The sequence below is a fragment of the Anser brachyrhynchus genome (genome assembly GCF_964034855.1).
Source record: "Anser brachyrhynchus genome assembly, chromosome: 8".
Classification (NCBI taxonomy): domain Eukaryota; kingdom Metazoa; phylum Chordata; class Aves; order Anseriformes; family Anatidae; genus Anser; species Anser brachyrhynchus.
This window is the reverse complement of record NC_137702.1, coordinates 13719227-13740542: the sequence shown is the minus strand read 5'-3', so window position 1 is coordinate 13740542 and position 21316 is coordinate 13719227. Positions and strand designations below refer to the sequence as shown.

General features: G+C 36.9%; 1 protein-coding gene across 6 annotated transcripts; it reads right to left on the bottom strand.

The window, feature by feature from the left end:
* Positions 1–2191: 2191 nt before the first annotated feature.
* LOC308198702 (uncharacterized protein) lies at positions 2192–17865 on the bottom strand. Of its 6 annotated transcripts, none has more exons than XM_080601573.1 (8): positions 17779–17856; positions 17341–17484; positions 17006–17077; positions 16004–16210; positions 12978–13023; positions 8414–8463; positions 4043–4107; positions 2192–2960 (listed from the first exon to the last, which is right to left on the bottom strand). In XM_080601573.1, the coding sequence occupies exons 4-8, from the start codon at positions 16133–16135 to the stop codon at positions 2900–2902; spliced, it is 354 nt and encodes a 117-aa protein (XP_080457699.1). In that variant the 5' UTR covers positions 16136–16210; positions 17006–17077; positions 17341–17484; positions 17779–17856; the 3' UTR covers positions 2192–2899. The 6 variants fall into 6 exon arrangements, 2 of the variants coding, with proteins under 2 accessions (XP_080457699.1, XP_080457700.1); XM_080601574.1 differs by lacking the exon at positions 12978–13023 and adding an exon at positions 15312–15367 and having other exon boundaries at positions 17779–17854; XR_013954139.1 differs by lacking the exons at positions 8414–8463; positions 12978–13023; positions 16004–16210 and having other exon boundaries at positions 17779–17854.
* Between the last annotated feature and the right edge of the window lie 3451 nt (positions 17866–21316).

Here is a 21316-nt window from a genome sequence, read left to right as displayed (position 1 = left end):
TTAATTAGGTAGTTGAGTTTGCATTCCTTTTATGATCCACAATACCCCATTATAGCATATATTAAAAAAAATACTAACTGAAAATGCATTCTATCAAGTTAGTTATCCCCAGAATACTACTAACTTTTTATTAGATCACATAGGAAACATTAGACATGTAATTAACATGTGTGGCAGATGCTAGAACAAAGTATTTCATTGAGATACATGTTAGCATCTACTCTACTTAGCATTATACTGAGGTTTCCCGGACAACATGTGGACATTTCATCTTATAATTTTTAATTAAAAAAAAACAAAACCCTGAGTGTTCTAAAATTCACTCACTGAAAACTTTGTGAATTACTTCACCAAAAAAGTGAATTATTATTTTTTTAAAATTTAGTATTATAAGCAAAACATTCTGAAACAAAAAAATATAGTGTCTTAACATTGTCAGAACTATATTCCATGTTTTTTGACTGAAAACTTATTCTGACAAAATTAGAACTGACTTTGCAATGTGTTGACAGAACCGCATATTGCGGAAGAATGTGATTCCAGCTAAGTTTCTCTGACCACGACTAATAGTAATCAAAGGAGGTTTTTGAGATTTCCATCACAGAAGCATACAAACTGCTGAGAACTTAGAAGCCAGAAAAAGAGGCAAAGTAAATGCATTTCATCATTCAACAGGTTGCACAAGGAATTTGATGCTGTTTGCTAGCTGACAACCTTAGTTCTCAGATTTTGAGAAAGTCAGAACTCTGTGGCAGGATTAGGCTGATATGTCTGACCGCGGAGTGATGAGCTTTGACTGACAGCATGATTCAGAATGGTGTTCTCATGCACAGCAGAGGAAAAAATGTTAAAATTTCCCTTCCCTTAGAGAATGGAGAGGAGAGAGGGCAGTGGAGCAGAAAAAAATACATGGCACAGCATATGTTATGAATTTAAAAGGCAAAAAAATGCTTACTGAAGTGCATAAAAGAGCCATTAGATTTTACTTTATTGTATTTTTTTTATAATTTAAAACTCACTCGTTTGGGGTGAAGCAATAGAGATATTGTAGCCGCCAAAGTGCTAGAGTGGAGGTCAGGCCTTCGATGTCACTGTTGCTAAATGCTTGGTAGTCCCAGCTGCACAAGAGACCACAGGCAGAAGCCTCACATAGACTCAGCAGTCTGGCTGGGAAGCAAAAACATTTTCCAGAGTTTTGCAGTCTGGCACTTCCTACTCGTGTGTACCAGCCTGCTCAATATCCAGGCTTCCTGCAAGCTACTTTTCACTTTGGGATTCACACCAAGCATATTGAAAGTAATGGAAAAAAGTCTCATTGATCTTTGAGGCCTTCTAGACAGACCTTCTGTGAGTGCAAATGCTCCAAACACCAAGTTAGAGATGTTAACGTGAGTTTGTCATACAGCGAGATTGTTACAGAATTGTATATAAACAGTTTTAAAGTGTGGAGCAATAACCGTGAGTGAGTGAGATGAAATAGGACATTTAAGTCACAGCAACATATTTTAGTAATTTGTTGGCATGAAAGCAAACAAATTGATGGTAATTGCTAAAATTCATAGCAATCTACTAGCAATTATTAGCATTTTTCTCCTATTGGATACTCAGCCTATTCTATTTATTTACTTGTTCTCCATTCTTAGTTTTTATTTTATACCTCTGGGATAGTTAGCATGAAGTGACAGCAGAGGAAAAATCCTATTGACCTTCACAGCTTTTGGAAGCAGCAGAGGGGAATGATGCACCGGCCCAAGGGAAGATCTAGAGCAATTAGGTGCCACGTCAAGAGGGAGATGAGTGGATGACTTGGGAGACTTTTGGTATCCTAGAAAAAGTACAAATGACTACAATGTCTACGTTACTCTTTTTTTTCTGCTTTATTACTTTTTTACTTTATTACTTTAACAAATCCGGGTTTCAGGGGGAAAAAAGAAATGGTGAGGCTCCGGTTGTCAAAGGTTTCCAGTATCCCAGGGATGTGTGTATAACGGGGAGTCTACCCCATGGAACAGACATCTTGATTACTCTTGAGCTTTACCATCCTAAAACAAACACAAACCTAAACCAGAGCCATGTGTATACATGAAAATCTAAACAGATTAGCTTACTCAGAGACAGTGGACCAGACAACAAACAAACAGAAATTAGGATAAAGGAGCAACAGCAACACGAGGGGAAAAGTTAGCATCTAAATCTCAGGTTGCTGACAACTATCAGATTCATTGCTCTTTCAGAGGAGAAATAACTAGTTCAACACCTCCAATGAGAGCATAGGCAGGAACGGCATTTACACTTTTGCAGCTCACACAGCTATCCTGTGAGGGTGGATTATTGCATACTGATAAAAACAAATATAAGCCAAACTCAGGGATCATATTGTGCTGCTAACTACTTTTCAAAGAAAGCTTAGACTATGGAGATTGCAAATATCACAGGTCCCACATCACAGTGACAAACACAGTATACAAACACTAAAGCCAGTGGCGTGTTTAGATAGTCCTGATCAACCATGCCAGACTCCTGCTATCGTGTTTTCAAATGGAATTTCTGAAGGGTAATAGCAATGTGTGTACACGAGGGAGAATCAAATATACTAACATTTTAGAAGTAACAGAAACAGCCTTATGCATCCCCCATGAGTCTTAAAAAAAAATAGATAAGTTACCAGGTCCTATGTTGCAGCTGTTTTCCTCAACTGTCCTGGTGGCATTAACTTCTAAAACTTTAATTTTTCTGGCCAGATACAAGCATAACAGAGTTCCCTTATTGACTTCATTATCTGTGCTGGACTGACACAGTAACAACGACATCTTTGCTGTGATGAGGAATTCATTATTATTTTTTCAAATTAAAAAAAATAAATCTGATTTACAGCTATGCAGATTTACACAATGAGATACTAAAGAGGACACATGATGAAGTCTGACAGGATATTGATCTTATTGCACAAGTGTGGACAGCTGAAAAGGCAAAAAAAATACAGTTGTCACTGGACTGTTTCACCTTAACACCATACATACAAAAGCACTGTTGTTAATCAGTCAATCTCCTCAGCTGCATAATCCCTGAGTATTAATGCTGAATGTGAAAACCATGAACCTGGCACATAAAACATATGATTGTGCAGCAGCCTGTTTCGGTCAAGAACTTATTTTAATGTTTAAAATCAGGACATACACATATAGAATAAATACCTAATGCTTTACATTTTTCTTGTGCCTTAATGTTGTTCTTTATTTTCTATAATGCTCAATTTCTACTAAAATGGCAATGAATTTTAATGGTACACAAAAGATACAGAACAGATATTGAACCTATATGATAAATGGCTTTGCAGTAAGTGCTATAGTTTTTTCCACAGTCTATTATGGAAGAAATATTAAATCTGCAACAGCTCTTAAAAAAAGAAAACCCTAAACACTTCTTAAACTATATGATCTTAAAGAGTAACTTATCTTCAAAAAATTGCATTTTCGTTCTGGCAATGCTTACTTCAATTTCACCCTTTGTAAGAATAATTTATTTTTCAGTAATACCTAGCCATGTGCTTTTCTGATACCAAGTGTACAAACAGTCTGGCACAAGAATGATACTGAGATGGCCTTCAGTATAATGCTGGTGTGCTAGTCACAGATACTTATCCTTAATATTAATAAGTTTATGTTGTTTTTACACATACAAAAATATATTTTTCACGCTTTCCCCACAATAATTAAGATATCAGAATGTAAGTTTAGTTTCTGAACTGAAGTATAAATGTAATGAGAAGTGTTAAAAAGCAGTTTTGTATCAGTCACACAGTTGTTTTTCCCCAAAAGTTATCATGTAGAGAACAATATAAAAAGGGTAACAGTATCTTCTGTATGATTTAGTGTAATCTAGAGGATCTGTTTTCCAGTCTTAGGTAAGTCCTTTACATCTTCTATTTTTTTGGCATAGTTCTTCATGACTAATTGAGGTAACATAAGCCTGCTCTCTCCTGGATATTACTCACTGTCAGCTTTCTCTCCTGAATAAACTGATCTCTTGAACACTTACTTACATGGCACACAGCAGGAGAAATGGAGGAGAAGCAATCACTGTCCAAAGAGAGGTGGAAAGAGGAACCTGAATGAAAAATAGACAGATATGAATCACATACGCCAGATGCTGAAGTAAAGCCTGTTTATCCTTAATATGTTGGTGAGTTGCAGGAAAGAGTTTCTGTGTGAATACAGGATTCTCGTAGTATTGCCAAGGTCAGTAGCAGAAGATGGTGATCAGCTCAGTAAATACTGGTTGTGCAAGTTAAACTTGCATAGGGACTGCTTTAACCTATGTACCCAATGTTTTTCCAAGTCTACAAAACATTTCAAAAATGAAAGCACACCTAACATACCTACAATAGCCACACGTTCTTTCTTTACTACTTTCCCGAGTAAGCCCATCTTTTCCTCTATTTTATATCTTCTTTAGGCACTGGATTCTTGAAGATGGATATCAAATTGTAGCTGGAATAACAACCTCAAAGTACTTACCTCTAGAAACATGACTGTTTCACGTACACCCTTTAGATACTACAATTGTAGCCACAACTCTAAATTGTGTTAAAAAGTTTGCATTGGGCTTGATAATAACAAAATACACTACTGAAATCAGTTTCTGGTGAAAGCCATTATATTCCTTCTTTTAGCGAAGAAAGTGGCTCATATCTGATCCACTAATGAAATACATGTGTCAGGATTCTGGATAAACAGGCTGAGATCAGGGCAGATGTGGGGATATACAGTGTACCTGGGGACTTGCAGTCCACCCTGAAGAGGGCATGCACCACTCCTTTAAGGATATCAACTATCCGAGACTTTTTAGATTTCTAGACTTTGTATAAGCTGCATAAAGTTGTTTCTCTCTCTTCCTCAAAGTATCACGTGGGTTATAGTTATGCAACAGCCACACAATAAATTATTGTTCCAAACTCATCTTTGACAATTTGAAATTATCCATCTAGTAAACTGAATACTAACTGAAAAGCATTTCTAGTTTAAAAACATGGTGTGCTGAGTTAAAACACAGTATTCAGTAGGAATAATCATTGCTATAAAGGGAAATTTCCACAGGAGAACCAAGGTTTTGAGATAAACCCAGAACAGCATTATAGTCAATGGAAAGTCTGCCGTAAGAACTAGGGAGCTTTCCCCTATGGTTTATGGAAAGGAGATAACACTTATTACCTCCATTAAGCAGGCAGGATGGTCAACTTTTGGACACCTATGAGGTTTTTAAGAGGTTTCCGAGCAGATTCCATGGAGTTTTCAAAGAGTCAAAGAAGACAGAGTGCTCACATTAAACCTGCCCCTTGTTTCCTTCAGAAGATAAGTTTGTTGGGGTGAGTAGACACTTGTTTTTGCAGAGGTGGGGTGTCTCGTCTGTGTGTCCCTATGTCCTAAAGTGGGAATCTGCGTGATCTTATTGATCACCTGGAACCTTTGATATAAGGTATATTGCAAAAGCTTGTCAGTAGCTTGTCTCCTCCTGAGCATATGGAATCCCCAGAATGGTAATGGGGAAGACTGCATGAATAAAATGTCAAAATGCTTACTAAAAAAAAACAAAACAAACCACAACCCACAATCAAACAACTTCAGTACCACATCAACTTACTTAAAAGTAATACTTAAAAGCTAAATTTAGAAAAATAATAAAGTTATCTGGTTCAGAACATCGTATTATCTTATTTATTTAGACTATAATGGTCCAATGGTCCAAATTCCACTAAAATCAACAGCAGGAATCCTACTGATTTGGGATTGAGTCCCAAACATACCAGAGAGCAATATTACTTAAGCATCTACTCTGAATGCAAGTGCTGCACTTTTTGATGTTTGCCCAGATCAGCTGACATTTTATGCAAAATATTTTGGAGAGGCAAGGACTTAACCTGCTCTGTCAATCAGCATTTCCTTTTCACAAATTTAATAACACCTTTTACAACTGATTTTTAACTGGTATTAACAAACTCATTGCTTTAACCCACTCAAAGCAGCATCCTGCGATTGACTTTTGCTGGGTGGATTAACCAAGTTCATCAAGACAAGGATTGTGAATTATTAACATCTCTTTCCAGATTTATTTTTATCCTCTGATGTCAGTGTTTAATTCCAGGAAATTAAACTATGAGTAGCAAAAATATTTACAATTCATATGCCAATGATTGTTTTGCAGCAGAGACTATGGAAATATGGAGCAATAAACAAGCTAAACATTAAACTGGGTATGGAAGTTCATTATCCATATTCCTTTTCAGGTAAGCATTTAAACTGCTTGATATACCTGAAAACTATATGTAGATGTAAAACTACAGAATGGATACATATAAAAAATCTTCCAGTTTTCTATGTCCCGGCAAATGTTGTAGGTAATTTATGGGAGCAACTGACTGAGTGTTTATACATGCATACAAACACACACCACACGGCTTTCCAAATGCATCCTCCCTTTACAAGAAGGGAGGCCTTTTTTTTTTTTTTTTTTAAAGTGACATCTCATTTAAAATATGCTTCCTTGGAAATTGGTCAAGAATAAAGCCATGCTTCTGCTTGGCAGTAAAAGCAGTACAGCAGGCAGCATGCTGCAGCTAAAGAGCATCGCAATCTGCTCTACTACGGCTGTGAGTGGTAGTCACAGGCGCTTCCCAGGATAAATCACTGGCACCCCTTCCTTGACTTTTGATTTTATGTTTCTTTCTGCTCCCTCATCTCAAAATTTCTGGTCTATGTTCTTTTTCTGAGTGGATAAAAGTGGAGCAATGGGAAATATAATTAGGTTATTAGGAAGACAGACTTGGAGTAGCTGTTTTCCTTGTTTTTGCCTGAAAGCTTGTTTTCCGAGAGTCTCATACTGCAGTTAAAGAGAAAGATCTCATTAAAAATAAAGTTTGGGTGACTCTCATTTGTTAGGAATAAGACAGCAAAACAGCTGACCTTCAGTATCTATGCAGGTCAGTAGATGAACATCTCAGTCTTGCTTTTGAAAACACTGATCCATTTTGCTGTTCAAATAAGCTTTACCAGGGCTCCAGTTTTTAGAATACATTTCCCATGATTAAGAGCAACTGAAAGCAGTCAGCAAAGGGTTTTTAAAGATGCATTTTAGGTAGTGTAGCTACAGTACATTTAGATGTTCCTTATGTTAGCATTTCTGAACAGGTATGAGAATTCGACTTCAATTATTTATTCCTCTCAAAATCTAGCCGCTCTTTTTATTAAATATTAAAATGTAAGAATTTTTTGAAAGACACTGTTTGCATTGATAATGGTGGTTCTCTGAGTTACTTCTAACTAATTACTAATTGAAAGAGTTTTTTTCTTTTTTTTTTAAATGAGTTAAGCATCTTCTGAAAATGGGATTGTTACAGTATTTTTCAAGATTACTTTCTCTTCATTAAAAACTTTGTAAAATAATAATGAAGAGGAAACCATCTCATTAAGGAAAGAATAAGATTACTTGTCAATTTTACTGCTTTTTCTCATCTAACTTTATATTGGTAGGAGTGTAGCAATGCCTTGCATTTCTTAAGAATTCTTTGCCCCATGTTCATTGTAAACAGAGAGGAGCCATAATTATACTTCATTTGATCCATATCAAAGCTACTGATCCATGTATCGATTTACATAAAGTAAAGCACATAGAACATTTTTGCTTTTCACCCTTACTTCACCACCTTCTAACAAAAGTTTTCCTTTGCAGACTTCATTTGAATATAAAAATCTCCCGTTGAAATTTGCGATGTTAAACAAACCATACCAGTCATTCAACTTTTTAATTAAGGATTCAGTGTTCCATCCCTTTTCAGGCATTAAAATTCAGGTGCAGTCATTAATCTTTCTAAATGAATTCACCTGTGGCTAATACTGATGTATTTTCTATGAGGCTTGTCATGGACTGCATACTGCATGCATAACCACTCCACAGTTAATTACACAAGGGATTATCGTTAGTGTCATAAAGATAAAGCCTTGCTAGAAGGATTACAGACATTTTTTGAGCAATGACTTATTTCATTTTTGTTAACAGCTACCTAAGTGTTTAAGAACAATATAAGTTTGTTTAAAGCATGGACAAGTGAATGGTGAAGTTCAGAGAACTTCCAAAATCTGAAAGTGTCCAGAGCAGCTGACCAGCTCTTTGTTGTCTTCCCTGTATCAGTTTTACATCTACCCCTCTAAGCAGGAAGAGAAAAAATACAAGTACAATACTCCTTTTAAGATTCATACATTAGTGTTCTATGTCAAGTATTCTTCTCTAAAAAAGAGGAACAGCACATCTTGTGAGCACTGTAATTTATAGCACTACACACTAGTCTGTTGTGGAAGAAAAAAGTTCAAAGGTTGGTAAGGAACAAAGAAATCTCTGAATAGTAAGCAGTGTAACTTACAGGAAGGTTCATGAAAGTGTTCATGGTACAGCGTTCGAGGGCAAACAAAGCTTCAGAGAAAAGCAAGAGAAGAGCATATAAACACTGAGTTTTTAATACTCTGAAGTCTGTACTTATTAATTGAGTATTATCAAATAGAAATGCATTTCTATCTAAAATTGTTGTGACTTGTAGCAGAAAAAGTCTTGGTAAAAGACCTGCCATAATCAACAAGACTAGAAAACATTTCATAACCGTTGAGCTCATAGGCACTGCTCCTGTTATGACTTGAGTAGGCTTGTCTTAGCCAACCAGAGAGATCTAATCAACACAGAGCAAACATGAAATAAACATATGTAGTTAAAAAAACAAGAACAACTTTGTTAGAAAGATAATACAGTAGAGAAAAAGGATTTGATTTGCATGCCTATTGCATCTGTTTTAAATTAACTTCAGTTGAATTACTCCTGATTTACTCTATTAGAGATAATCCCCAAGATGCTCTTAAATTATTGACGAATTTGAAGTTATATACATTAGTGAAAGACACAAGTGAGACAAAAAATGATATTGTGAAAGAATCAAAACATAGAAAATAGCGACAAAGTAGTCTTTTAAAGAGTAATTATTGAAACAGTAAAAATTAAAGTTTCATTTTTCTCCTCCACTAAAAATATTAGGAAATAAAAAAGAAGGGGAATATAAACAGTGATATTTTTCTAATTCAAATATTAAATAATCTCCAGTCATGAATGGGTAATTTGTAGCCCAATTAGCATTGTAGCACAAAATAAAAAGAACCAATCAGAAGCCGAACAATGATTTACTGTGTGAGATTCACAGTGATTTTTTTGTTGTTTTTCATTTCCTGTACTTTTGAACACCTGAAAACTGAGGGGCAGTGGAACAGAACCACCCACTTCAAAGCTTTACTTCACACTTTGCTTTCCATCTGTTAAATCCCTCAGGCTCTGCTTCTATAAACAATAGCAGATAATTAGATTTATGCATGTAATTTGATTTAAATTGATTCTAGCAGTTATCCAGTGACTTTGGGAAAGCCATGGAGGCAGTCAGTGGACACTCATACACCAGCAATTTCACAAGTGACAAGAAACAAAGAATGATCACTCTTTCTAAATAAGGCTTTATATGTACCATAAAAATACACTGTAAACCAAAGCACTTTGTATGAGAAATTTGACTTGAGAAAGTCTGGAGGTTTCCTCTTGCATTACTCCCTATTCTGTCTACTTTAGTCTTTGTTACAATATCAAGATTACATGGAAGATATCCGGATATCAGAGGTAAACCACTTATTTAATAAATCTTTGTATTTGGGCGTAAGAGTCTCAGCTGGGAGAGTTTTATGAAGAGTGGCTGTGTGACTTGGTAGGGCGGAGAGGGTGCAGTTCTTGCTAGGGAGGACAAACTGCTAGTGAAAATTAATTTGGGAAGTACCCATTTTGTTGTCTGACGGCAGTCATAACCAGTACAACTGACTGAAGTATTCATCTGTTTCTGTGTCATTAGTGCAATAGACATTTTTTTCTATAGAGAATAGACATCTCTAGTAGCCTTTTTACCAAAAATACAGTGCATATAAAATTTTCATCAGAAATGAATGAAAAATTCCTAAACTACAGATTCATCATTATAGCAAACTCGTGACTTTCACAAGATACTCATTTTTCACTTTTCACATTTCTTCCTCCCCACCCCTCCAGATAGTTTCATTTATTATAGCACGTTTTCCAGATAGTTTCATTTATTATAGCACGTTTTCTTCTCAATCTTGAAAGTTTTTATAGAAAACCAATTACCCTGTCAATGTTCTCTGCCTCTAGAAATTTGAATTCACCTGTCAGTTCAAAGAAATACATTTTTTTTTTATTCAAAGATAAGTCCAAAGGGTAGGGCGGAATTCCAACTATATAGAACGTATTGTTTTCTTGTCCCTTTTGATTTAATATGATAATAGTCATGACCAAAATATAGCACAAACAAAAGCACAAAACAAGCAAAATCCTCTGAACCAGGAATTTCACTTGGTTTCCTGTCTGCTTTCTTGATTTGAAAATATGCTAACTAAATTTTAATGAAAACTAAAGAAATTGAGCATTTTTACTGCCCCAGAACAAAAGAGAAAGGGGAAAGCAAAGTGTCTAGAACTATGTTTTAAGTTGCTTTCTGGGAGAAAGAACAGCAAGATATTGTATTTTATTACTTGGGAATAATTTAGGGATACTGTAGGAAATTAATAGCACTGTCATAGCACCTTATTTATTTAATTTTGAGAATGAGTTTGGTACTAATGAGGTTGAGGGGATGATAGCAAAGTCTAGAGTCATGCACAGCATGGGCAGGTGCTCTGAAAGCTTCTTCAAACAGCTCTGTCAGCAAGTGCACTTTAATCCTGCTTTGCAATATCCCTGCTTGCCATCAAAGTGCCAATTCCTGCCAGGTGCTGAGTGCCCTCAGCTCTCACTGATGACAACAGCAGCAGAACTTCACATGGTGAACTCAGTGCCTGGCCTCAGGAGCACATTGTCTTGAAATTTGAGTGCAGAGCTGGATATTTAACTGAAAATGAACTTTGTCAAATACAGACATTTGTCCTAAGGACAAGGATATTAGCACCAAAAGATATTTCATTAATGTGATCAGTACTGCGATGCAGGCTCTCCAGCTGTCAGCTGACTGCATTTAACAGTTACACTGGCCACCCATTCTCATTTATTATGTAGATATCTATGTGATGTAAAATTTAAATATTAGGAAAGTTATGAGCCACATGATAACTACCCACGTAGTATTTGCTGATAAAGCAGACAAGCCAAAAGGCTGGTCTGAACATACAAAAAGGACTTGGAAGCTGTAGAAGTGAAATTTAAACATATACATGAGCTCATACAGACCCAAAGTGAAGTAACTCCTGGACGCAGGTACCCATACATTGACTCCCCAGCTGACACTGTCTCAGAATCTTTTTTGAAAGGTCATTTGAATCTTGTAATTTAAAGAATCAAAAAGTTTCTTCAATTTTGTCCTGAGGCAACCATTTTCCTTTAAATATCATTTTGGCTTTGGCTGCAAGGCACCTAGCCCCAGTCTTGATTAGCATTCAGCTTCCCAAGCTCTTATAATACGTTCAGCTTATGCTTTGGAGGAATTTCACACTTCTAAGACTGAAGGCCCTGACATCCTCACATGATATGCATACACACTGAATAGAATTATGTTCTGGCAGCCTGGATTTCTACAGAATAGTTAATTGGGATGTCCAAGAAGACAAGTCCTGAATGAAGCTTCTCACAGGCCTGGACATCTCTAAGTCTTTTCTCTTTATGGCTTCTCTGATGCTTAATACAGGTTCCATGCAAACATTCCCTCCAAGTAGCTGTCAGTAGACTCTTCTACCTGGTCTCTTACCATCACAAGACCTTCATTAGCAGACTTTTTCCATCCATAATTTATGAAAGTGTGTCAATTTCCAGGAAATTTGACAGGAAGATTTCAAAGACATGTAGTGTAATTGCACTACTCGTTTCATTTAGAAACAAGGCCAGAGAGTAGACTATTTTGCATCTTGCATTACAAGTTGCACAAGACCTCACAGAACTGTAATGACTTCAGCAAAAGGGAAAAATCAGTAGTTTAGTTGTGGAAGCATAGACAAGCACGCACTACCTTATATTTTTTTGGATCAAATATTGATTAAGAAAGGTGTTGGGGGGGGGGGGGAAGGTATAAAATTTTAACATGATTGGGCTTGGAATGTTATATTGGAATCAAATTAGAAATCTCTAAAAACCGTATGTAGAATTACATGAATGGTATGTCCTTTACATGCATCATCTCACTATTAAAAAAACTCAGAGTAACATCTCCAGAAAGGCATAAATCTTTCCTTACTCTAGAGATAACAAGTAGCGTAAACTCTAGTTAAGCGTGGTTACCATAATTTGATCATGTTAAATACAACTTACATCTTTAAGTGTAAATATGAAGATTTCTGAAATTCACTTAACACTTTTGTGATTCACTAGTACAACTACTGTTAAACTGAGAATGTTATGCTTAAACTAGACTGGCAGCACATTGAAAAGCTTTGCATTTCTGGACATATGCTCCATTTCAGCTCATAAGCAGGTTGGTTACTGGCCTGATACAACAGCCATGAAAGGCTTCATTTCTCTGATTTATTGGTTCAGCAACATGCCTTGTAGAGTATATTTGCAAGATGTCATATTCTAACAAGCATATAAACAGGGCATGGAGTCAGAAGCAAATTCACAAAAGACAAGTTCCTTTTTATCTGTGGGCTCCAATGCTAAAAGCCCAGCAGGATCCATCCAGTTTACAAAAGCTCTTCCTCCTTGCATGCAGGGCGTGTTTAGATACACCCACATCATCCTTACCAAAAGTCTTTTTCTGGTTGCTCAGTTCATATTTGTCACTAGTATACAAAATGTAAAGTCTAAAGAAAGCATGAGCAGCTTGGCATCACTAATCTTGTTACTGTAATGGCTATGAAAGTAACCAACAAAAAAAGTAGCATAGAAGCCAGTCCTAACATACATACATTGCACAGCATGTGCCATAATGAGCCACGGGTGTTCTCCGGCTCCCTGAAACAATGGAAAAATCCAGACATTTTAATGCTACTCCTCACATCCAGCCACAAATGACAAATACCTCTCCTAGCCCAGATGAAAGGACTGCTGACAGTTCTTTCTACCTTAAAGACAGATGAAGTACTTTGATGGGAATAAGAAGTTCACCAACCTCTCAAATTCAATTAAATATTTTTTATCTTTAGAAAGAAGAGATGAGGGATTCCTTTCCCTCTCTCCCCCTTTCAAGCTTACCACTTGTCATTTATCCCCTCTTTAATTTGGCATATAAAACCCCCAAGACTTCAACCCTAAGTCTCCTGAGACCAAGATTACATCATTACTGTTATGGCATGTTATACACTAATCATAACCATTACCACTTACAAGTTCACAGCTTCATTCAATTAACTGCTTGACATGGATTTTGCAGTTAATTCAGAGTGAAGGTCACCAGTGGTCAGAATGGCAGGTGCATTCTACCACCTCTCTGAACGCCATTTACAAGTCTTAAGCAAGTACTGGGAAATACTGAGTCTCAACAAGTTAATCAGAAAGCTTATAACTTAAGACACATTTTTATAGGCATGTCTAATGTTCTGTAAAATAATATCGCATAATTAGCATATTCAAATGACAGCCACATCATTTAAAACTCTAATTTACATTGAAAAGCAGAAAAAGAGATTTTACTTTATCTTTTCAAAAGAAAAAATGAGATTATGCAACTATATTAGAAGCTGTCTAGTACTATGTCTAACCTATCACAAGTCCTTATGTACTGTAATTAAATATTCAAAGACGCACTGCGGTAGCAAGTTACAAGTACTTCTTGATCTACTGTTAAACTTTGACCTGCTTACTTCATTGCTGAAGGATGAAGGCAGACATTATCAAAATACATCATGGTAGAAATACATTGGTGTAAAAATGCAGTCTGGCTTGAATCTGAATCAACCACAGCTACATGTGTCAGGATAAACCCAGTCATCCACTGTGCAGAAATCAGTCTCAGAATACAAACCTGCTCCTTTGAGTATCCATGTGAAGAAGGGAATGGCTGTTTCTGAAGAATATCCTGAGCGCTAATGTGTTAGCAGTTCATTTGCTTTAAAACAGGAGTCCAAATACCAGGATAGTGGACAAACGTCTCCCTACTTTTGTAGTCTAAACTAAGCTGTAAAACAAGCTTTCTACAACTGAGTCGAAATTTCTTAAGTGAGTCTAAACTTGCCAACTTGGTACCAATCAATCCACAAAACATATAAAAAAAATATTCTGTATCACAGCTACACACACACATACACAAGAAGGGAGAGTAGAATTACATTAAGAAGTCCCAGTATAGAAATTTAGATACCTTATTTAAAAAAATTATTAGGTTTGAATTGCTGAAGAAATTCACCTAGCTGAAGCAGGGAAAATCCCCACAGCCTTATATTACAATTCTAGTAAAGTTTCCTACCAATGTTAGCAAGCCACAAGCTTACCTAGCGCTAATATATGAAATTAATTTCATGCTTGTCTACTCTTGTAAAGTCAGTGACAAAATGCTTCACTTTATAAGGTAAAAACTGGTGACTCATATAAACTCAACATTATTTTAAGCTAACTAATATTTGAGTTATGTGGCTGACCAATTAATTGAAATACTAAAGCAAAAACCAAACAAAGGTTTCTGCTAGGAAAACAAAACCTGTCAACAGATGCCAATGCTTTTTTGTCTCTATTCCCTTGCTGACCAACACTTGATGGTATTTCATACTGATGGAAAATGACAGTGAGAAACTTGCATTCTTTCTGTACTACACAGAGCGATAAATACAAAAGAACAGAGGAAGATGCCTTAGGTATAATATTAGGAGGATGGAAATCCCATCAATAATTAAAGTAGAGGATTTACATGAGTAACTTTTCACATATTTTATTTAAAAAAAATCATAAGCCCCAATGCAGTTTCTCTAGTAGTGGAAGAATGCAGGATCCACTGGTACCCTATGCCAAACAATACAGAGGGAAGGGTTTTGTATATTGTGTTCCTAACAAAATTTAAATACCAGAACAACCCACATCCAGGAAAGAAAATGTGATCCATTTTGTGCTCAAGAATGAATTATCTGTCCTATTTTTGCAACTATTATTGAAAAGATTAAGTAACTCCCAAATCGGTGGATTATTAAGCAGAACTGAACAACAGGAAGCTGTACAAATGAAAAAGAGATAGAAGAAACACTGGCTTGGTAAACCTGAATAATTCAGACTCTACCATCCCACAGCTATTCCAGCAGGACAGAGATGCTCACCTATCAGGTGACATGATCTTCCACCTCTGATTGAACTCTCATGTAGTTTACTGGGTCTAAGGACACACACGTGTTAAACAGGATATACTGCAGTGATCACAGCTCCGTAGGGCTGGAGTGGCCCCTCCAGAGCTACTTCTCTCTGCTGCTGAAGTCAGCCTGCGTGATCTCACTTGCTTTCCCTCTCACTTTCAGTTTGCTTGCTCCTGTGAGCCTTGCCACAACTGCTCCTCCTCCTTTTCTCTTAACAGTCCATCCATCAACTCTGTAGTCCATAGCTACCTTAAGAAGAGACATCAATGACTCTCCAGATCCTTTGCCTGTTCTTACTATAAAACACAGAGCACCTGAAAGAAAACTCTTCCTTTACCCTTTTTCCTCCCCTCACTATTTCCTTTCTGTGACCGTTGAAGACCTTAACAGAGTTTTTGATGACCCCTCTGCACAGAAATATGCCACAAATGTTTCCAAACATGAATACAAACGTCATACGCGCTCCAGGGTTACCTAGAGTGATATTTTAACAAAGATGTCACATATACTTCATATCCATCACACAAATGAGGCCTGGCATATCCAGGCAGCTCTGTGTGCTCTCCAGCACATTTCTTTAGAGATATGCCCATCTGACCTGTTTTCTCCATATACCAACAGCAACTACTCTTTAGAAGATATCTAGCTGCAAGACTTACCTTTGATATTGCCAGCATATGGAGATGGTCATTCACACAAAGCCAATCCATATAGCAGCCATAATAAGCTGGGTTATGCCCAATGCCACCTCCAGCACCAGGCAACGTTAACTGACGTAAGTGTGAGAACATCCAGGGTCTGGTTTGTGTGCAAGGGGCACCTTCAGAGGAGCCTCTCTGCAGAGCAAAGGCTGTGCAGATGTTTCTCTGTGCACATTCAGAGAGAGAAGAGTCAGAGGATGAGCTACAGCTTACTGTAATTGAGGAAACAGTTTTCCTTTTGTAATACTGCTATACAGGCCCTGGTAGTAAGGACTGATTTATTTAAAGCCCATTTTTCCTTATATTGCAATTGTCCTGTTGCATGATATTGCCTAGAATATTTTGCAACATAACAGCATTCAGTCCTCTCCACTAGGATATGACAAGACAGGGACGTTTAATATAAAGTGATAGGAGCAATATAGAAGAGAAACTCCTTTTCCTTAAATCATTTACTTGTTGTTAATTCAGACAACAAGTGTCTGTTAAACAATTTGTAGCAATAGTTTAAATATTTGTGATGTTATACTTGGCCAAGTTTTTTGCACCATGTTTTCTATGCGCAATATGGAATAATTTGATACCTTTCTATGTTTAAAAACAGTTTTGACAGGAATCAAACCAAAATTTCTGTTGAATAGCTTATGGTCCATAATACCATATACCACTTGAAGAAGGTGTGTGCTTTGTAAAAGAATTTCATTTAGTTTTCTTAGTAATGTGTAAGAGACTTTGTTCACCTCTTGAGACCCCTACACGTACTCAGCCACCCTGCCTTCCATCAGGATCGCTTCTCCTGATCGTTTCAGTCTCATCTCTCAGAGAAACCTACTGCCCCTCCCCAGGCAAGAAGCTTTCATCTTTGTATCTTCAGAGAGTAAGTTCTCATGGAATATTATCTCACTGCTTAACTACAGGAGGTGAAACAACGTGAAGCAGCTTAGTGCTGGGACCACTTACCAGCCAGAGCTCTGCATGGAATTGCCTGCCATTTTCCCTTAAAATACATGCAGAAAACACTCAGCCTCTAGGCTGTAAAATGAAAGACAACAAATATGTAAGACAGAAAATGCTCCAGATAAAGAAAGCTCAGACATACCACATGGGAAAAAAATAAATAAAACAGGAAACCAATCTTTTCCTTGACAGTCTATCCCTATGGGACCAATCCTTCACTCTTTCAGTGGCTTTAAAGATTGCCCAAACTCTCCGCAGCATTCACTAACTCCCTAGAAAGATCTCTATACAGCATTCACTGGAAAGATCTCTGAGTTGCTATTACTGTGTAGACTTACCCACGCATCTTCTCCCAGATTTTCAACCAGCAGCTTCCCTACTTGCTCAGACAGCGTCACCTTTACACCCACACTCTTCCCTTCAGGGGAGGAACCTTTTACTTCTCTCCTCCCACTCCTCACAGGCCCTGTTTCTCCTCAGGCCTAAGGGCACAGAATCACAGAAGGCCAAGGTTGGAAGGAACCTCTGAAGATCATCCGGTCCAACCTCCCTGCTAAGCAGAATCATCTAGAGCACATTGCGCAGGATGACATCCAGGAGGTTTTTGAATATCTCCAGAGGAGGAGAGCCCACAACCTCTCTGAGCAACTTGTCTCAGTGCTCTGTCACTCTCACAGTAAAGAAGTGCCCTCTCATATTCAGCTAGAACTTCCCATCCTTCAGTTTTTGCCTGTTGATACTTGAAACAAAACATAAAATGTAACGTTAACACTAACCTGGCCTATGCTCAGTGGGCTCAGTATAATCATTGACCCCCATCACTCCAATTTCCTTTGTCAGTCACTTTAATTTCCATAGCAGATATGTGACATATGGTACTAACTAGTGGCTAATTACTAATTACCAGATAGAACAAAAGGCATTAATGTTTGGTTAATTGTTAAATGCATGTGAACAATTCCTTCAAAACAGTTGGTTTTATCCTCAGTATAATCCACAGTTCTACTAGAATACATTTTAAAATAGGAATACTTATCTCTTCAAATGCAATTGGTTTTGGTAAGCAGAGACAGGGTGTCTTACTACTGTAGGGTTAATATTCCTAACTGAGTTAAATTTTTTCTATCTTAAAAAACGATAAGGAGAATATTGTGAACTTAAAGTAATTCCTTCAGGATTCATAGGCATCACTTTTCTTGGGTGTGAATATTTAGAGTTTGTAACAAAAAAGTTCTCCTAAAATATGCTTGCTTTCATCATAAGGATTTGTGAATTATGCACTTATGGATATGATCCGAAACATATATAAAAAGCAAAAAATAAAATAAAATTTAGTTTAATTTAGTTTTAATGAGCTTCCCTTATCCCTTTTGATCAGGACAATTGATGGAAGTGGATATATGCTGGTAAACAGACAAAATAATATGTTTTGTTAAAACATCATTTCCCCCTCCTCTCACACCTCACACTGGCTTCCCCTGTGATGGGTTTGCCGCCATAGCCTGACACACAGCCAAGCACACAGCCCGGCCAGGGGCAGCACCTTCCTCTGCTTCAGACTTTCTGTTAAAACTACAGGAAAGTTATTTGCTCTCTCTGCTTCAGTTCCCCATCTATAAATTAAAAAGAATACTATTTCCAGGAGTATGATAAAGAAAATACTTTTCATTATAGACTGGGAAGTGCTTAGGTGTAAAGGTGCTGATATAAGTACCTTAGGTAGATAAGTATCTGGGGTACAATACAGGCAGATAACAAATAGCTTAATCCAGCTCCTTATCAAGGTAGTCAGCAACTTTTACTGAAGCAGGTTGTTGGACACAGGAGAAACCACTTGAGGCTCAGAGTGGAATCTATTATAGAGGTCTGAACTCTACATTAAGGACTGCTCAAAATAGTGAAGTGCTATTAGTCCCAATTTAGAGAGGAGCAATCTGTGTTAAGAAATCTCAGGAGTGCTTCTGCTGCTACCTCTCCTGAAGGCCAGGGTGTGCGGCTTCGCAGCCCTGGCTGACACAGAACCGAAAGCAGCACAGTCATCAGCCACGTGTGGATCCTGGAGTTTCTGTGCTCCCTGCAGGGCCTTCAGAGTTAGCAGAAATTAAATGCTGATACATTCAAACAAGTGACAGAATGCAGTTTTGCACAAATCCAGATTAGTTTTGAATGGAAGCTCCGAGCATGCAAAAAATGAGGATCAGGCCTCTAGAATGTACTCTCCAACAACTATGAAATTTCAGCATCATGTTTTTTTCATGCATTCAAATGGGATCTGTCTCCCTACGCCTACTCCACATCATCTGACTGGACTGCCTGCTGGGAAGTAACAGTACCATAGCAGTTCTCACTGGGAGATCACTCAGTCACGCCGTTTACAGCTACAGAGGCTGTAAATCTCTTAGGGAGACTATAAAAAGGTGTCCGTAAAAAAAATATGCTGATTGTTTTGTAGATTTGTTGTTAATTTACGGTGTTCTTTCCTATTTAGTAAACGCTTCACTAGAATACCAAGGGTATTATAACTAATACCCCTTCAGAAAACGAAGTTGTTTCTCATGGGAAGGTGCATTTTTCAAGGCTTCCTCTCTGCCATTCTCTTCTTCTGCAGATTCCTAAAGGAAAGCATAGCTGCCTTTAGGTTTTAAGACCACACTGTTACTACTAGCTGATTGTGTCTGTCAGCAGTAAATCAAATTTTACAGGTATGATCTGCAGCTTTTTTGATTTGAAGTTCCTTGTATTTTGCCGACTATATGGCATTTTGCAGACCATATTACATTTTAATGCCTTCACTGTATATGTCATTAGCTCAGTTGTTTATTCCTAAAAGTTATTTCAAGGTCCAAACCAGACTAAACTGAGAACTACATTAGTCTTTTCAATTCGTGTGTCTGAAGTGCACCAGAATTCAGAGAAGAGAAAGTAAATGAAAAATGTGTTAACTAACAAGAGATCAAACAGCTGTAAAAACAATGTTTTATAATCTCCCATTTAACATGCACAAATCTCTCAATTTCACAGAGAAAATTTCCTAGATTCACTTAATAGGAGCTAAGAAATGTGCAGAAATGACTTAAAATGAGTGAAAATCATATATCACTGTTTAAGCTGCCATTAGCCAAATAGCATTTTGCTAATGACTTCTACTTTCAGACTACAAATCAGACTTGTTTGAGTAGCTAAATTGCTCCTGCTCTAATCCATCATGAGCAGATACCAAAGTAACCTGCAAGATACTGCTTCTGGGTGGGAAGGAGGAGAAGTAGTTTCTTCAGTGGATGAAGAAACTCTTGAATTTTTTTTCCAGCATATTAGAGAGGAAATTATTTTGCAATTTAAGGAACTTTGATCCCAGAAGCTTGAATGTAACAGCATGAGTGGAACGCATTTCATGGGTACTCTAGCCTGACATTCAGGTCTCCAGCTTAAAGACACTATTTCCAAGATACAGATTAAAAAGTGCCATTGTATAAATACAAATTATTATCATTGCTATATATTTATACAAGTACTGCGAACTCAAACAGATTAGGAGGAATGGAAGACAGGCAAAATGTTCTTCAGTTAGTGTTACAATCAAACATGAAATGAAAATCTACATTTTATTACCTATTTTTTCTGATCAATCCACTGATTGTTTAAACTAATGTCAGTAAAATAGGAGTTACCTCAGTCATACCTAAGCCAACTTGAATTTGGTTAACCTCTGTAAATTTTTTGTCACAAGCTTACTGACTTGTGTGATTCCAAAATTTGCATATAAGTTTCTTCTGCATGTTTAGGATATCCATAGCCTGCTAAGAACAGCTTTGCAAATTCTCTTTGGGAAGCAGCAGGAACAAAACAATTTATTTTTTTCTATTGTTAAGAAAAACGACGATCTCTCCTATGTCTGAGTTTCTATAAGCAAACACAGGAAAGTTAGCACTTTTGAACTGAAACAACCATTTTTTATTTTTATTTTTTAATTTTACAATTATTAATAACATTTTTCCTCAGATAGCAATCTTTTGTTAATATATAGATTTCAATAGGATTTTAGCTCTTGTTTCTATCAAATAATTAACGCTTCTTATTTTCAAAAGGAGCTATTTAAGTTACAAGAGGCCTATTAAGAATTATGTTTTTCCTCATTAGGTATAATTGAGGGATATGACATTTTGTTCAAGAGAAACTTTTTAGTCTTAATTAGTCAAACAATGCAATGTTTCAAGCTTCTGCTGAAGCTTAGTGTGGCATTACTTAAAATTCTTATAAACTAAAAATAAATAGGGAAAACAATAAGAAGTAAACTGGCAAAATGATCAGGTAAAA